Source organism: Macaca mulatta, chromosome 11 (genome assembly GCF_049350105.2).
Source record: "Macaca mulatta isolate MMU2019108-1 chromosome 11, T2T-MMU8v2.0, whole genome shotgun sequence".
Lineage (NCBI taxonomy): Eukaryota > Metazoa > Chordata > Mammalia > Primates > Cercopithecidae > Macaca > Macaca mulatta.
Window position 1 is genome coordinate 71,531,279 of NC_133416.1, and position 17,352 is coordinate 71,548,630.

Sequence of the window (17,352 nt, forward strand, 5' to 3'; positions counted from 1 at the left end):
GTCATTCAGAAGTGTTTGGATCATAATCTGAAGGCAGCAGGGAGTTACACTGCCTTGAAGTCTGCAAGTATGATATGAACCATAAGAGAAAGGGCTGAGCTGTCTTCAAAGCTCTCAGTCCATATCCTGAGTTATTTGATTCAGGCAGGCTCAGAGGAAAATAGAAAAGCATGTTGTAGGTATCCTGTAACCTGGATCTGAGCCTGGCTTTGCTATTCCCTTAAAAGGCTTTTCTCCCCTACCCCCAACCCAATTAGTCTTTTGGCGTCTTTGGTTATTATAATTGAAATGAAATACCCCACAGCCTTTTTTTGTTTTCTTTGAGACAGTCTCTCTGTCGCCCAGGCTGGAGTGCAGTGGCATGATCTCAGCTCACTGCAACCTCCACCTCCTGGGTTCAAGCCATTCTCCTGCCTCAGCCTCCCAAGTAGCTGGGATTACAGGTGTGTGCCACCATGCTCCGCTAATTTTTTTGTATTTTTAGTAGAGAGGGGATTTTACCATGTTGGCCAGGCTGGTCTTGAACTCCTGACCTCAAGTGATCCACCTGCCTCGGCCTCCCAAAGTGCTGGGATTACAGGCATGAGTCACCATGCCCGGCCCCCCACAGCCTTTAATGGAAGTAGTAAGACTCGGTTTCCCTACCTTACAGGTCTTGAGAAAATAAATAACATTTTCACATCATTTAGAGTTTGTTCCATGTTTGCTCAAATGAATATACATTCTATCAAAAACTAGGATGCCTTTTGCGGCTTATTATTTGAGAATGTTAGAACCTATATTGTGAAGAAGTAGATTACTTCTCAGAGATTAAAAAAAAATCTTAAATAAGAGTAGTCAGTGTTAAGTCATTTGTGGACTTTTTTTTTTTTTGAGATGGAATCTCACTCTGTTCTCCAGGCTGGAGTGCAGTGGCACAGGGTTGGCTCACTACAACCTCTGCCTCCTGGGTTCGAGCGATTCTTGTGCCTCAGACACTCGAGGAGCTGGAATTACAGGTGTGTGCCACCACGCCTGCCTGATTTTTGTCTTTTTAGTAGAGACAGGGTTTCACCATGTTGGTCAGGCTAGCTTGAACTCCTGACCTTAAGTGATCTGCCCACCTCGGCCTCCCAAAGTTTGGGATTACAGGTGTGAGCCACTGTGCCTGGCTGGTTTGTGGGTTTTTGTATCTAGTATTGAAAATTTTTTTTTGAAATTTCTAGAATTGGCTGGCAAAAGCAGAGATCTATAAAATGCAAAACTAAGTCCATTGCTCAAAAGCTGAATGACTGAAGTTCCTTTCGTTAGACTTCTGTTGTGGTATTTAGTAAACACTCCAAAGGATATTGAACTCTGAGGTCAGCCATTCTAATGTTTTAAAGAAGGTTTGTGATATTGGTATCTGTAAGTAGACAAAGTATTATAATTACTGTAATAAAATAGGTTTTGTCATTTTTATACTTAACTGCACTTGCACAATTGCATTTTTAAGTACCAGAGATAAGTAAAATACTGCATAAATTAGGTGCATCTACTATTTAAAGTAGAAAATGATTACTTTCTATACCTTATTAAGAAGATCTTGAAGACTAAAAAAGCTTGAGGACCTTAATGGCATACTTTAAGATTTTTAGAAATTACACATTAATGGAGTAGTTAGCAGAGCCCATTTTTCTGAGAATTAGGCTCTAACTTTTCATTGTGATTTAAATAAGTTCCAAAAGAAGTTCTTTAAACATTTAAGCTTCTTTGCATGATTTTATCCATTTACGTTATTCGGGATAAGCATCTATTTGTTTATCAAGTAATGTTTTCTTTCAACTTTGTTTTTTGTGGCAGATGTTTATAAATTCTTCTGTGGGATCAGAGGGCACGCCTATTGTAACCAGAAAACTCCAAGTATAGCAGCAAGGATGGATGAACAGGCTCTATTAGGGCTAAATCCAAATGCTGATTCAGACTTTAGACAAAGGGTAAGTTACTCTGCTGAATCATTTTTTAAACCATGTCACCACAGATTGGCATTAGGGGACTTGAATAAAAATGTACCTGGCAAAGGTCTACTTTGGGTAGAAATGAACAGAAACAAAAAAATTTGAGATATTTGAATATATTTTGAATATAGAAACAGTGAGTATTATGATTTACTTTCTGTTTACCTGGCCAAACAAAAGTATTAAAATCTCATATGATTCAAGGCGGATCTTTATGCCACATCAGTCATTATTTCTAATTATTTAAAAGTTGTAATGCAAAGGATTCGTTTGAGAGACTTTCCATAGAAGCAGACATGTGTATTTTATTTTCTCAATGCTTGGCTTGATCTATACAAGCTGTTTTAACACTTACCTTAATGGTTTTTTTTTTTTTTTAATTTTTTTGTAGAGATAGGGTTTCACCATCTTGCCCAGGCTGGTCTTGAACTCCTGAGCTCAAGCGATCTGCCCGCCTCAGCTTCCTAAAATGCTGGGATTATAGGCATGAGCCACCCTGCCCGGCCACATTAGTGATATTTAACATTCTTGTTATATGGTCTAGGCAGACATAAATAAGCAGTTATGATAGGTTATGTCTTAAGTAAAATGATTACATGACAAGAATCCATTATAAAGTGCTGGGATAGTTGGATAAATGTAAACAATTTAATGTAGCCTACAACTATAATCATGACTATAGCTGAATGATAGAAGAATATAAAGAATGAGCCTATAATTAATTTTTTTTAAATACATGTGGGCATTCTGAAGTATAGGGTAAGTGGAAAGGAAAGAAGCATTTTCTTTTTACTTTTCATAGCAAAGAATACTTTCTATAAATGAGCTAAATGAGGTTAACAATCTCACTAAATATTATCGCATTTTTTATTCTTACTTTAAGAAAAAAATCTTTTAAAGCAGTAAAAAAAACCCCAACTAGTTTCTAATATAGTACCATGTGCATGTCTCTGCTACTAAATAAGTAGCCCTTCAGATACAGGAAAATAATAGGAATTGAGATTTAAGTATCTGGCTAATTACAAGAAAACTATCAAACAAGTTAGGACATCAAAAGACATTTAAAATCCATGTCTTCTCTGTGTAAACAAATCTTTCTTGCCATAGGGTTTTATGCTACCTACTTTCAAACGTAGTTGAAGCATCATAGATCTTTACCTTTAGTCTAGCTTGCTATTGCATGCTTATAATTAAAAGCCTTTGACTGTATGTTTAGTTATTAAATGGCCTTTATTGTTATTTTTATGTGCCTCTTGAAATCTTTCATTTCTTAAGTTCCAGCATCCAGTTTTTTAAAATGTACCATGATTTCTTTTTCAGAAAATTAAAACCAATGCATTATTAGTGGTTTTAATACAGAAGTTCTGCTTTTTGTCAATAAAAATGGGTTCTGTCACAGACGCGTTTTAAGCATCCAGTTCCAGGCATAATTCGGTATCCATTTAGCCAATCTGAATAACAATTTATTCGGATGAAAGGGAAGAAATCTTAAGGAAAGTGAATTCTGACAGCCCTTTTGTTGCAGTTCGGGAGTAGTGGAAACTTAATTCAGTTTGGTGGTGAGAAGAATGACTGTCTGCCAACCCTAGTTGCTCACTTGTCTATCTGTAATTCTCTGTTTTTCACATGGGCAATAAAAGTGAACTGACTCTTGTCACATAGAGTCAATAAACCATTAGAGAAAAGGTATGGGGTAGAACTAGGTGGTGAAAGCTAGGACTTGTTTGTCAGTGTCGTAGAATTTTGTTTTTTTAATTGTTAGTAATGCATAGATTCAGAATACAGAGGCTTTGTTTAAAAACTAAAAACTTCCAGGTTATCTCTCCTCTCCTTCCACTGCCCTTTTTTTTTTTTTTGAGACAGAGTTTTGCTCTGTTGCCCAGCCTGGAGTGGAATGGCGCCATCTCAGCTCACAGCAACCTCTAACTCCCAGGTTCAAGGGATTCTTCTGCCTCAGCTGGGATTAGAGTAGCTAGGATTAGAAGCGCACACCACCATGCCTGGCTAATTTCTGTATTTTTAGTGGAGACAGGGTTTCACCATGTTGGTCAGGCTGGTCTCAAACTCCTGAACTCGTGATCTCCCCGCCTCAGCCTCCCAAAGTGCTGGGATTACAGGCGTGACCCACCATGCCCAGCCTCCAACTTTTTAAAAAATAAAACACTCGTCTTTGGCTTAAAACCTGTTACTATTTAAAGAAAAGGGTATGTCATGACATTGCTAGCAGCTGAAACCACCTCTCCCCTCTTTTGTAAGTGAAATATTAGGTGATAGTGCAACATACATGATTAACTTCTACCTTGTCCCCTGGCCTCTGAGATATTCCTAAAGGAAACCCTGTGTTTCATGGACTGCTGTTAGAAACAACTAAGCTAGTAGTATCTTTTATCGCTGCCTGTGCTCTTATAGTCTTAACTTCTAAAGAGAGACATTATTTACTCTGGGCTGTTTTCCAATACCAACAACCAACTCTCTGATTCTGTGGACACCAACTGGTTGTCCTACAAATCAATTCATTTCTGACACTAGCAGGATTAGCATCACATCCCACAAGTTATGGGCTCAGTCTTACAAACCGCCCCCACTTAAGACACCAGTCGAGTCCAGAACCTCTCATATTTCTGATGATGGAGTAGCCCACAGAACTTAGAAAAACAGTTGACTTACTTGTACTGATTTATTATGAAGGATACACCTCATGAGCAGCCACATGGAAGTGATGCATAGGGCAAAGTATAGGGGAAGGGGCACAGAGCTTTTGTGTCCTCTCTAGGAACACCACCCTCTCAGCATCTCGATGTGTTTGCCAACCTGGAAGTTCAAGAGTTTTTATAGAGTTGAATCGTCAGTCCCCTCTCCCCTTCCCAGAGATTGGTAGTTAGGGCTTAAATTTCCAACACTTTAATAAATTGATCTTTCTGGTAACCAGCCCTATCCTGAGGCTGTCTAGGTTTCCCACAGCAAGTTACCTCATTAACATAAGCTCTGTTGACCTCGAAGTCTCTAGCGATCCTTCCACCTTAGCCTCCCAAGTAGTTGGGACTATAGATGCATGTCACCACTCCTGGCTAATTTTTAAATTTTTTGTAGAGACAGGGTCCCACTATGTTGCCCAGGCTGGTCTTGAACTGCTGGCCTAAAGTCATCCTCCCACTTTGGCCAAAGTGTTGAGGATTATAGGTGTGAACTGCTGTGCCTGGCCCAAAGGGGCTCATTATAAATTACAAAAGACAGTCCTGTTGCTCGGGAAATCCCAAGAGTTTTAAGAGCTCTGAGCCAGCAACTGGCTGCAAAGCCCAAATGTATTTTTTTGTTATACCACATATTTAATACTATATTTGGTGATCTTCACCTGATCACCTTCATTTACCTGGTCTTCTGTCAGTGGGAGCAGCCATTGAGACCATGTATGAAAACCCATTCTCTCATTCATACAGTTACATAGTATAGGAAACTATCACCTAAGTATAAATACAGTGGCTTTGATCTGTAACCCAAAGAAAAAAATAACTTTATATCTTGATGACCCAGTGTGTGTGTATATATTTATATGTACATATACACGTAAATAACTAAAACAAGTTACAGAAAGTAATATTCTTGCTAGGGTACAGTCAGAATATCTAATATTCTCTATTTCATTTTTAAAAATTGTTCAGTACCCATAAACTGATTTCATAACTAGTGGGAGACACCACCGTTTTAAAAATATTTACCAGTTGAAATTAGGTTTCTCTAAGGCTTATGTTTCTTTTACCTCATGTCAGGTTTTGTATCAGTACATAATTGGTGTCAAATCATCTAGCAGTGTTTCCAGTTGCTGTGCAATTTTCTTGTCTGTTGGAGATACTTTTCACAAGACGTTCCCTACTATTTGTCCATTACCATGTGTGAAACCTGCATCTGGTGCAACATGCTGATGGGAAGAGTGCCTGAAGTAACTCCCATTTTCCCAACAGTTTGGTAGAGAGCATATGGACTTTGTGCTGCATCCATTCTAGAGTACTCCTTGTTGGCACTGTTACTTGCAATTACAAGGCCCTGAATTCATAAACTTAGAGATAAGAAACTTCCTCAAGCTTTGACCTTTTCAGTTACTTAATATTTTTCAAAATTTATATCATGCATTTGTACTCTAATTTTAATCTCTTTAGGAAACTTACATGGTATAATTAAAGACTTGAAATACTCTCCTTTTCTGTAACAGTAGATCAGATAAGGTACACAGTATGTTTTATCTTTTATAATCACCGCTTTAATAGCAGATGTGCTATTAAATAGGAAAAGTGCCCTTTATATGCCATTTTATAATTGCATATTTTAAAATGATCACACCCTTAACTCATCCTCTGCAATTTCTCAGTAGTATGGCAGTTGACAAAGCACTTGCTCTCATTCTTCATAATAACCCAGTGAAGTCTGTGGGGCATTTTTGTGTTGCTGCTGCTGTAAAAAAACAGGTTTGATTATCTAACTGATGGAATTTATATTTATTTAACCTATTTTTAGGAATGACCCCTAAGTTGCATATGTTCGGAAGCCTGTATTTAATGTTTTAGCTGTTTTTCTATTAAGTTTACTGACTTGTTATAGGTTTGCAACTCTCAGAATATTTTGTTTAGTATTAGCAGGGCATTGAGATTGTTTATTCTAAATGCATTTTTTTGTTTTGCAATCTTACAGGCCCTGGCCTATTTTGAGCAGTTAAAGATTTCCCCAGATGCCTGGCAGGTGTGTGCAGAAGCTCTAGCCCAGAGGACATATAGGTAATTAAAACAAAATTTGCATGACAATTTAAATTTCTATGGGCATGACAGGACTGTTAAATTTACCTGTATTTGGAAAGTGTTTTCATAAAAACATTTTATGACTTTTTTTTTTTTTTTGCAAAGTCATTAACATATAGTCATTCCATGTAGAAATGAGAAAAGCAGTAAACCAACAGTTTGGCCATTTCAGAATTAACTTTTCAGTAAAACCATCCTTTGCCATATATTGTGTACCTGTGACCAGATCCCAGCTGGAATAAAGTGCCGAAAAAACTTCCTTATCATAATTGAGAGTGATAACTGCTTTTCTAAAACATTGGTAAAGAAAGTTACTGTAAATGACATATATCTTAATTTTATTTTATTTTTTTTTCTTGAGATGGAGTCTCGCTCTGTTGCCCAGGCTAGAGTGCAGTGGCGCGATCTAGGCTCACTGCAAGCTCCGCCTCCTGGGTTCACGCCATTCTCCTGCCTCAGCCTCCTGAGTAGCTGGGACTACAGGCGCCCACCACCATGCCCGGCTAAGTTTTTTGTATTTTTTTTTTTAGTAGAGACGGGGTTTCACCGTGTTAGCCAGGATGGTCTCAATCTCCTGACCTCGTGATCCGCCCGTCTTGGCCTCCCAAATTGCTGGGATTACAGGCGTCAGCCACCGTGCCTGGCCTGTATCTTACTTTTTAATTTTAACTTAAGTATATAATCATTCAGTGACCAATCTTTTGATATTGGACCACAGTCTATATCTTTGTATACTAACTAGCATTCACTTTATTTGTAGGTTGGTCACACCTATAACCCATCCTCTACAATTTCAAGCATGGGTCTCTGTACAATGAGTGACGATCCATAGATTTTTAAGATATTTGTCCCCGTCTCTCGAGTTTTCTGGTTATGTAGGCCATGTCAAATATATACAAGATGTTTTCCTTCTGCAGTGTGGCTTTCTATGAAATCTTTCTAAAGCATTCAACTAACTTTTTACAGAAATAGGAACTCTTTTATACTCACTTCATTGGCAGATTGTTGGTCCCTAAAGGATCTTTGTCAGTGTTTATAGCTGGCTTACTGCAACTCTGTCACTCCCCTAGAAAGACAATTGGAAGTGGGTAATTGGTATGTTAACTTTTGCCCCCATCTTATAAGCAAGGGTACCATATTTGTAATTTAGTTTCCTATATGAAAACTTTGAAGCTGGACTGACAGTCCATGTGGCCCTGCTTGTTTTGGATTTGGCTACAATAGAACTACTGGGGTTTAATTTTAAGCAGGACTTGGATGACCATCTCTACTTTCACTCAGACTCTGGCTGTTCTGCCATTTGTCATTTTACACCTAACCTGTTATTGTAAAATGAAGGGGTTGTTCCAGGAATCTTAATATCTGGAATTTAAGGGGATGGTTTGCTGTTTACAAAGCACTGTATTCAAGGTGCATCTTAATATTTTGGTAATTTTTTGCTTGTCAGAGTTAACGGAAATTTTAAATATTGTATAATATTTAAAGTTCTCATAGCTTTTTAAGTAAATGGATTTTAATGTCATAAAATGAGACCAGTAAGTATGAAACAAGCCGAAGGTCTAGTTTGAGAAACTTTTCTGCTGTGCTACTCATGACTATTTTGCCTTCGATTTCTTTTCCTCAGTTCATATTCTGCTTATCTCATTTTCTTTTTTTCTTTTTCAGTGATGATCATGTAAAGTTTTTCTGCTTTCAAGTACTGGAACATCAAGTTAAATACAAGTAAGGCTTTTCTCACTGTTTTGACTCAGATTTGCAGGGAGAGGTCATTTTTTTAATTTAATGTTTTTCTTCCTTAAGGAAACCATAATACAGGTTATAAATTGACAGTGTATATGTTATATCCAGGTTATAGATATGTTTTGATGTATCCCAGAGTGTTTTAAAAGTGCTGAGTTGGCCAGGTGCGGTGGCTGTCACCTGTAATCCCAGCACTTTGGGAGGCTGAGGCCGGTGGATCACTTGAGGTCAGGAGTTTGAGACTAACCAGCCTGGCCAACATGGTGAAACTCCATCTCTACGAAAAATACAAAAATTAGCCAGATGTGGTGGCATGCACCTGTAATCCCAGCTACTCAAGAGACTGAGGCACAAGAATTCCTTGAACCCGGGAGGCGGAGGTTGCAGTGAGCCAGGATCACACCACTGTACTCCAGAATGGGTGACAGCAAGCCTCCATCTCAAAAATTTAAAAAGTGCTGAGTTTGTTGGTTACATATAAAAATCCAAGGCTGGGCGCAGTGGCTCATGCCTATGATCTCAGCACTTTGGGAGGCCAAGGCAAGAGGATCATTTGAACTTCAGGAGTTTGAGACCAGCCTGGGCAACATAGTGAGACCTCATCTCTACAAAATTTTTTAAAAAAATTAGCCAGGTGTGGCTACCTGCTTCTATATTCCCAGCTACTGGGGAAGCTGAGGCTAAGAGGTTGAGGCTTCAGTGAGCCATGATAGTACCACTGCACTTAAGCCTGGGCAACACAGCAAGACCTTGTCTCAAAAAAAAAAAAAAATGAAAATCCAGACATTTCACAGAAAAATCTAGATTTCCAGCTTTTCTGGAAAAGTCAGAATATCTGGTAACACCAGGCCTGTTTTTCTACACGACAGCTCTCAGAGTTAAGTGACTGCATGGGCGCTTGTGTTCAGAATCTCTGACTTACTAATTAATCCAAATAACGAATCAGTACTGAGAGGATTCCTAGTTCACCTGTTGGTTTATTCTGTAGATCACAGACCACAAAACATACTTTCTTTTGAAAAATTGTGTAGCCGTCATTTGTTTCAACATGAATAGAATCACAAATTAAAGATTGATATTGATATCCTACCTGCCACTCTCGTCCTTATCTGTAAAGCAGTGATGAGTGGCATTATCAGTTTATGTTAGGAAACTTTAGATAATTGAGAGCTATACAAATTTTCCCTTTTAAATATTTGAGGCTGTTATTTTTCACAACTATAGATACCAAATATAGCCATTATTCTTTTTCTTCTCTATTTTGAACAGATACTCAGAACTAACCACTGTTCAACAACAACTAATTAGGGAGACGCTCATATCATGGCTGCAAGCTCAGGTAAAATCGTAATTTCATTCAGTACCTCAAATTACTAGATATTTAAACTTGTTTTTGCAAGAGTTTGGAACTTTACCTCAAAGATTTTGATCAGTGTTCCTCCATTTGATTTTATAGCTTTTTTAAAAGGTGCTGGTTTTAAAGATCATGGAAGTGGGAGTTTAGCAATAATTTAATAATTATATCAATGACTGAAATGGTCATAGCTTCCATGATACCTTGTGGAAACTTTGGTTTTAAAATGTAGTTGTTTTTCACTACTTGACAAACTCTGCTTTCTGTTTGGCTCTTAAAGGTGAGCCCTCCTGGACAGGCTCTCCACAAGAGCCCTTTATAAAGGGCCAGTTGAGTTCTTTTCAGTTAATTTTAGCTAATCTTAACACGTAAAGCAGCTGTGTAGCTAGAGTTTTTATTTTCCTTAAAGAGCAAGTAGACAGAAGAAAAACAATTTTTTTTCTTAGAAGAAATGATAGGAACTATTAAAACTCTGCACATGAAACTTTTCTGTCAAAGTGTAAGAATGAGGAATAACCATTACAGCCTTTAATGGTTCATTTAATTGTTCTTCATCTGTCCAATCACTTAAATACTTTTGATAATTTTGAAAATCATAATTATCAAAATAATTTTGAAGAATATTTGTTGCATAGTTTATCTGAGCCATGTTGACATTTGATGAAGCTTTGCCTTTTAATAAGACAACATGTTTCTGGGTCTTTTCAATTTACATTTAATTTTATGGACTGTTTCTCTGTCAGATGCTGAATCCCCAACCAGAGAAGACCTTTATACGAAATAAAGCCGCCCAAGTCTTCGCCTTGCTTTTTGTTACAGAGTATCTCACTAAGTGGCCCAAGTTTTTTTTTGACATTCTCTCAGTAGTGGACCTAAATCCAAGGGGAGTAGATCTGTACCTGCGAATCCTCATGGCTATTGATTCAGAGTTGGTGGATCGTGATGTGGTGCATACATCAGAGGCAAGTAACCATGGATTTTTTATATTTAATGTTAAGTTTTGTAGGAGATAATTGGCACATACTAAAAGGAGCAGAAAGCTTTCTTGAGGTAAACTTTCTTAAGTTATATAATTATAAATTTACTTAATGTTTTGGATTGTATTTTATGAAGGAACTCAAACTTGGTTATTTTTTTTCCAGAGGTATACTGAAATTAAAGTATTGCGTTATTTTTTTTTTTTTTTTTTTTTTGTGAGACGAAGTCTTGCTCTGTTGCCCAGGCTGGAGTGCAGTGGCGCAGTCTTGGCTAACTGCAACCTCCGCCTCCCGGATTCAAGCAATTCTCCCACCTCAGCCTCCCAAGTAACTGGGATTATAGGCACATGCCACCACACCTGGCTAATTTTTGTATTTTTTGTAGAGATGGGGTTTTGCCGGGCTGGGCTTGAACTCCTAACCTCAGGTGATCCGCCCACCTTGCCCTCCCAAAGTGCTGGGATTACAGGCATGAGCCACTGCGCCCAGCCTAAATTTTTTTTAACTAGGCAAATACCATAGCGACATACACAAGTTGATTTTCTTTTATGAATCTGTTGAGAAAGGCAGTCTCTATTTAATACTGCTATATAGTCCCTGAGCAAGGAAGAAGCATTGTTTAGGAGTTGTCAATGTTGTTGCTTCTGTATTCTTCATCACATAGTATAAGTACTTTGTTACTGTATTGAGAAATACCTTAAAACATGCTTAAGATTTCTAAGCAATGCTTATTTATAGTTTGTATTTACTAAGAAATTGACACTGAGGAGTAGAACAGAAAGAGGAAATACAAAGAATCACAGGATATGAGCTTAGAGCTTGTAAATAGGAAATACTGGTAGAGAATGTGTTAACAAGCCTGCAAGTTTACTCTGTGCAAGTATATTCAGCTATCAAACATTTTGTAAGGTAATGTGTGCATTTGGCGTTTTGTATTTTAGGAGGCTCGTAGGAATACTCTCATAAAAGATACCATGAGGGAACAGTGCATTCCAAATCTGGTGGAATCATGGTACCAAATATTACAAAATTATCAGTATACTAATTCTGAAGTGACATGTCAGTGCCTTGAAGTAGTTGGGGCTTATGTCTCTTGGATAGACTTATCCCTTATAGCCAATGATAGGTAAGTATGCCTATTATTTTTATAGCATAAACTTGTAAAATACAGTATCTAAAACTCATGACTTTGAAAATGTTACAACAATTTTATTTTCCCATTCCAGGTTTATAAATATGCTGCTAGGTCATATGTCAATAGAAGTTCTACGGGAAGAAGCATGTGACTGTTTATTTGAAGTTGTAAATAAAGGAATGGACCCTGTTGATAAAATGAAACTAGTAGAATCTTTGTGTCAAGTATTACAGTCTGCTGGGTTTTTCAGCATTGACCAGGTTGGTAAATTTATATAAAAACCTATATATAAAGTTGTTAGAACAAACTGGGATAGGTACTAAATTAAATATAATGTTAGTTTTTTTTTTCTTCTAAATGTTATAAACTCTCCTTGAGATTATAATATAAACCACTGCATCTAGCCAAAATGTTCTCAGTAGCATTCTCCTTAGAAAATAGGTTATACCAGTTCTTAAACTTGAAAGCCTGGAATTGCAAATTTCTCACAAACTCAGGAGATGCTCACACAACTTGTTCATAGTGGAATTGAGATTTTTTGTTTTGTTTTGTTGTTTGAGATGGAGTCTCGCTCTGTTGCCCAGGCTGGAGTGCAGTGGCAGTCTCGGCTTACTGCAACCTCCATCTCCCGGGTTCAAGTGATTCTCCTGTCTCACCCTCCCGAGTAGCTGGGATTACAGGCACACACCACTACACCCGGCCAATTTTTTACTTTTTTGGTAGAGACGGGGTTTCACCATGTTGGCCAGGCTTGTCTCGAACTCTTGACCTCAGGTGATCCACCCACCTTGGCCTTCCAGAGTACTGGGATTACAGGCATAAGCCACGATGCCCAGCCTGGAATTGTTAAATATATAATGTCACTTTAAAATTGAATCCTGTAATTAGCACTTGATTCATACTAAAGTTCAGTTTTTCCTCTTAGCTTGGGCACGCAGTTTTAAACAGAAATGTGTCTTCATTGCTTATAGGAAGAAGATGTTGACTTCCTGGCCAGATTTTCTAAGCTGGTAAATGGAATGGGACAGTCATTAATAGTTAGTTGGAGTAAATTAATTAAGAATGGGGATATTAAGAATGCTCAAGAGGCACTACAAGCTATTGAAACAAAAGTGGCACTGATGTTGCAGCTACTAATTCATGAGGATGACGATATTTCTTCTAATATTATTGGATTTTGTTATGATTATCTTCATATTTTGAAACAGGTAAGTTTTTGTTTTATTCTTTTTGCTCAGTACATAATACAAAGGAGCCATGGAGAAGTGGAAAATATGGAAAAATTAAAAATGAGAAAATACCCATAATTCTACTACTTAAAAGATATTTACTGTTAAATACTAATGTATTTCCATCTTAAAAAAAAAAAAGAATTGGCCAGGAAATAGTTTCAGGTTCTAAATTCAGTAGACTAACCAGCTTCAGAGGTAGTTATAGGTTTAGGTTATTTTTTTATTTTGAACCTGTCTTTGTGAATACTGTTGAAATTTTAATAAGCATGGTTTGTTATTTTAATTTACATGTACATCATTCATTTCTCATATACTATTCATTTATTTATTTATTTTTGAGAGAGAGTTTTGCTGTTATTGCCCAGGCTGGAGTGCAATGGCATGATCTCAGCTCACCACAACCTCCACCTCCCAGGTTCAAGCGATTTTCCTGCCTCAACTCCCGAGTACCTGGGATTATAGGCATGCACCACCACGCCTAGCTAATTTTGTACTTTTGGTAGAGACAGGGTTTCTCCATGTTGGTCAGGCTGGTCTCAAACTCCCTACCTCAGGTGATCGCCCACCTCAGCCTCCCAAAGCGCTGTGATTACAGGTGTGAACCACCAAGCCTGGCAACAATTTTTTATGATTAAAGTGTCCCCCACTTCCAGAAAGAACTTGTAGGTGGTGTTAGTCTCCATATTATAGATGGAGAAATGGAAAGAGTCATTTCTGTATATTTACATTGAATTAATTGAATCAAGTCAAGCTTAAAATACCTTCCCAAATGAGTTTAGTTTCTGTTTTGTTGTAGTAAACATAACATGTATCTTTATGTATACTTTAAGAAATTTTATGCAGCAGTGTGGAAAGGTATGATCACTACTGGTAATCCCATTGTACAACTCCTAATGGTTTTGTAGGCTTGTTTGGCTTTGTTTAAAAACCTTTTTTGCAGAATATGTTGTAGGTGTCTTTGTCTACATGTCAAGTTACTTACTAGAAGTGGCATTACTTGATCTTAAGTTAGGTTAGGTACATTTTAAATATAGGCAGCTGCTGCTAAACTGCCCTCCAAAAAAGTTGTGTGCATGTTTTCAAAGATCTTAATTGATTAGAGGCCGGGCATAATGGCTGTCACTTGTAATCCCAGCACTTGGTAAGGCTGAGGTGGGAGGATTGTTTGAGGCCAGGAGTTTGAGACCAGGCTGGACAACATAGAGAGACTCCATCTCTATAAATAATAAAAAGAAAACCAGCCAAGCATGGTGGCACGCGCCTGTGGTCTCACCCTCCTGTGGGAGGGTGAGGTGGGAGGATCTCTTGAGCCAGGGAGTTGGAGGTTGCAGTGAGTCATGACTGTGCCACTGCACTCCAGCCTGGGCAACAGAGCAAGACCTTGTCTCAAAAAAAAAAAAAAAAAAAAAAAGAAAGGTCTTAATTGATTAGAAAAATGTTCTGATATGCAGGTACAACTTTAGAAAACCTAATAAGTTATTGCTTACTTTTTAACAGCTTACAGTGCTCTCGGATCAGCAAAAAGCTAATGTAGAGGTAATTGACTTTATGCTTCTTTTAAACCAATGATAGATTCTTAGTCTGTAATTTGCCTTGAAATGTAGCTTAATTTCAAATTATATCAAATTAGAAGGAGACTGACAAAAACTCTTTTATTCTCAATTTTATTCTTAGGCAATCATGTTGGCCGTTATGAAAAAATTGACTTACGATGAAGAATACAACTTTGAAAATGAGGTAAGAAATTTTTTTTGTTGAGGAGAAAGGAGTTTTAATTTTATTATTTACTTATATCAAATTAATATTTCAAGTTTTTATTGTTTCAGGGCCCTTTAAAACTTGAAGTTCTTGAAAAATTAGTCTGTTTTTATTGACACCAACCTTGGGTGAAATTAATAGAAGCCTCTTAATCCTTCATTTTTGATATTTTATCCATTAACAACTCCCCCCCTTTTTTTTCTTTGAGACAGAGTCTCACTCTGTCACCCAGGCTGGAGTGCAGTGGTGCCATCTCGGCTCACTGCAACCTTTGCCTCCTAGGTTCAAGTGATTGTTGTGCCTCAGCCACCTGAGTAGCTGGGATTACAGGCACGTGCGACCATGCCCGGCTAATTCTTGTATTTTTAGTAGAGATGGAGTTTCGCCATGTTGGCCAAGTTGGCCTCAAACTCCTGGCCTCAAGTAATCTGCCTGCCTCAGCCTCCCAAAGTGTTGGGATTACAGGTGTGAGCCACTACACCTGTCCCATTAACAGCCCTTTTACAAATACTCTGTAGCACTGAACATAGTAAAATATTGATAGTATTATTGGTGATCATATTTCATTTTATATATATATATATATATATATTTTTTTTTTTTTTTTTTTTTTGAGACGGAGTCTTGCTCTGTCACCCAGGCTGGAGTGCAGTGGCCGGATCTCAGCTCACTGCAAGCTCCGCCTCCCGGGTTTACGCCATTCTCCTGCATCAGCCTCCCGAGTAGCTGGGACTACAGGCGCCCGCCACCTCGCCCGGCTATTTTTTTTTTTTTGTATTTTTTAGTAGAGACGGGGTTTCACCGTGTTAGCCGGGATCGTCTCTCGATCTCCTGACCTCGTGATCCGCCCGTCTCGGCCTCCCAAAGTGCTGGGATTACAGGCTTGAGCCACCGCGCCCGGCCTTTCATTTTATATTTTGTAAGAATGAGGAACTCCAGTCACAAGACTGTATTGGTAGAGTGGAAATGAGGCGCTCTAGACTTGTTCCAGTTAAAAGTCTTTTTCAAGATTGTGAGTGGGTCAGCTTCCCATCAGACAAGGGCCATTGGTGCTTTCTAGGTATTCAGTCATGGTATTCGCTGCCAAGCTTTGTTCTAAAGTGTTTTATTCCCCCACTTCAGGCATTGAAAAACTTAAGAGTTGTAAAAGGACAATGGTGGTGATGACCAACACACTGTGCACTTGGGATGTGCCAGCCTCCTAACATTTAATATCTCCAGTTATACCACAGTATTACCACTTTTTACAGTGGATATTGATTTACAAGAATAAATAAGGTGCAAGATTTCAAAGCCCATTCTAGTGCTAGACTATTGCCTTTAACCTTCTTAGACTATTTCTGGCTCTAGGCTTTTGAGGCCTATGGCTGTGTGCAGAAATACTTATTTGTGAGCTAGAGGGGAGAAGTTATTAAGCATAGTAAGTTTTTCTATATAAATAGTGACAAAAAATAAAAGTACAAAATGTGTAAATGCAGAAAAATACAGAACTGGATATTTACATGAATTTTAAGGTCTTTTAAGTTTTTTATTTATTTTTATTATTATACTTTAAGTTTTGGGGTACATGTGCAGAATGTGCAGGTTTGTTACATTGGTATACATTTACCATGGAGTTTGCTGCACCCATCAACCCTAAGTTTTTTAAATGAGGATTTTAACCTGTATCATAGGGTGAAGATGAAGCCATGTTTGTAGAATATAGAAAACAACTGAAGTTACTGTTGGACAGGCTTGCTCAAGTTTCACCAGAGTTACTGTTGGCCTCTGTTCGCAGAGTTTTTAGTTCTACACTGCAGTAAGTTTGTCATTACTTTTGTAACAAGCCTACTTCTTTCTTTTGCTCTTTGATATGAGTCAAAAGAAATGATTCATATGACTTACTAATCCATGTTACTTATTGAGATCTTATGTGTATCTCTGGAAACAATGAAGTGTCTTCTTGATTTCTCTTGATCCTTTCTACCTTTGTGATATATATTATATTGCCTGGGAAAGTTAACAATTGCTATGACTTTTTAATAATTAAAAAGACTTTTGTTGGTGTCTTACCCTGTGCATAATTCACTGTATGAAAAATTTATCTTTAAATCTCACTGACATATTATACCTTGGTAGGAACTGGCAGACTACACGGTTTATGGAAGTTGAAGTAGCAATAAGATTGCTGTATATGTTGGCAGAAGCTCTTCCAGTATCTCATGGTGCTCACTTCTCAGGTGATGTTTCAAAAGCTAGTGCTTTGCAGGATATGATGCGAACTGTAAGTATACTGAAGATAATTTTGACCATAAATTTCTGTTTTCAGTATAAGCTAATGGGAGTTCCTTGTTAGAACTTAGTATATGTTAATACTGGGGCATTTTGATGTTCCAATAAATAAGAAGAGGTTT

The 17,352-nt window shown here is 37.8% G+C and overlaps 1 protein-coding gene across 2 annotated transcripts in view; it reads left to right on the plus strand.

The window, feature by feature from the left end:
• XPOT (exportin for tRNA) overlaps positions 1–17,352 on the plus strand; it is a 43,630-nt gene that overhangs the window by 2,881 nt on the left and 23,397 nt on the right. The window contains exons 1-13 of one of the 2 annotated variants that reach the window (XM_028829024.2): positions 976–998; positions 1,822–1,955; positions 6,660–6,742; positions 8,429–8,485; positions 9,773–9,842; positions 10,601–10,819; positions 11,776–11,960; positions 12,061–12,229; positions 12,941–13,177; positions 14,699–14,737; positions 14,876–14,938; positions 16,633–16,757; positions 17,078–17,222. In XM_028829024.2, the coding sequence (XP_028684857.1) occupies positions 1,896–1,955; positions 6,660–6,742; positions 8,429–8,485; positions 9,773–9,842; positions 10,601–10,819; positions 11,776–11,960; positions 12,061–12,229; positions 12,941–13,177; positions 14,699–14,737; positions 14,876–14,938; positions 16,633–16,757; positions 17,078–17,222 (1,452 nt within the window). In that variant the 5' untranslated portion in view covers positions 976–998; positions 1,822–1,895. 2 annotated transcript variants of the gene reach the window in all.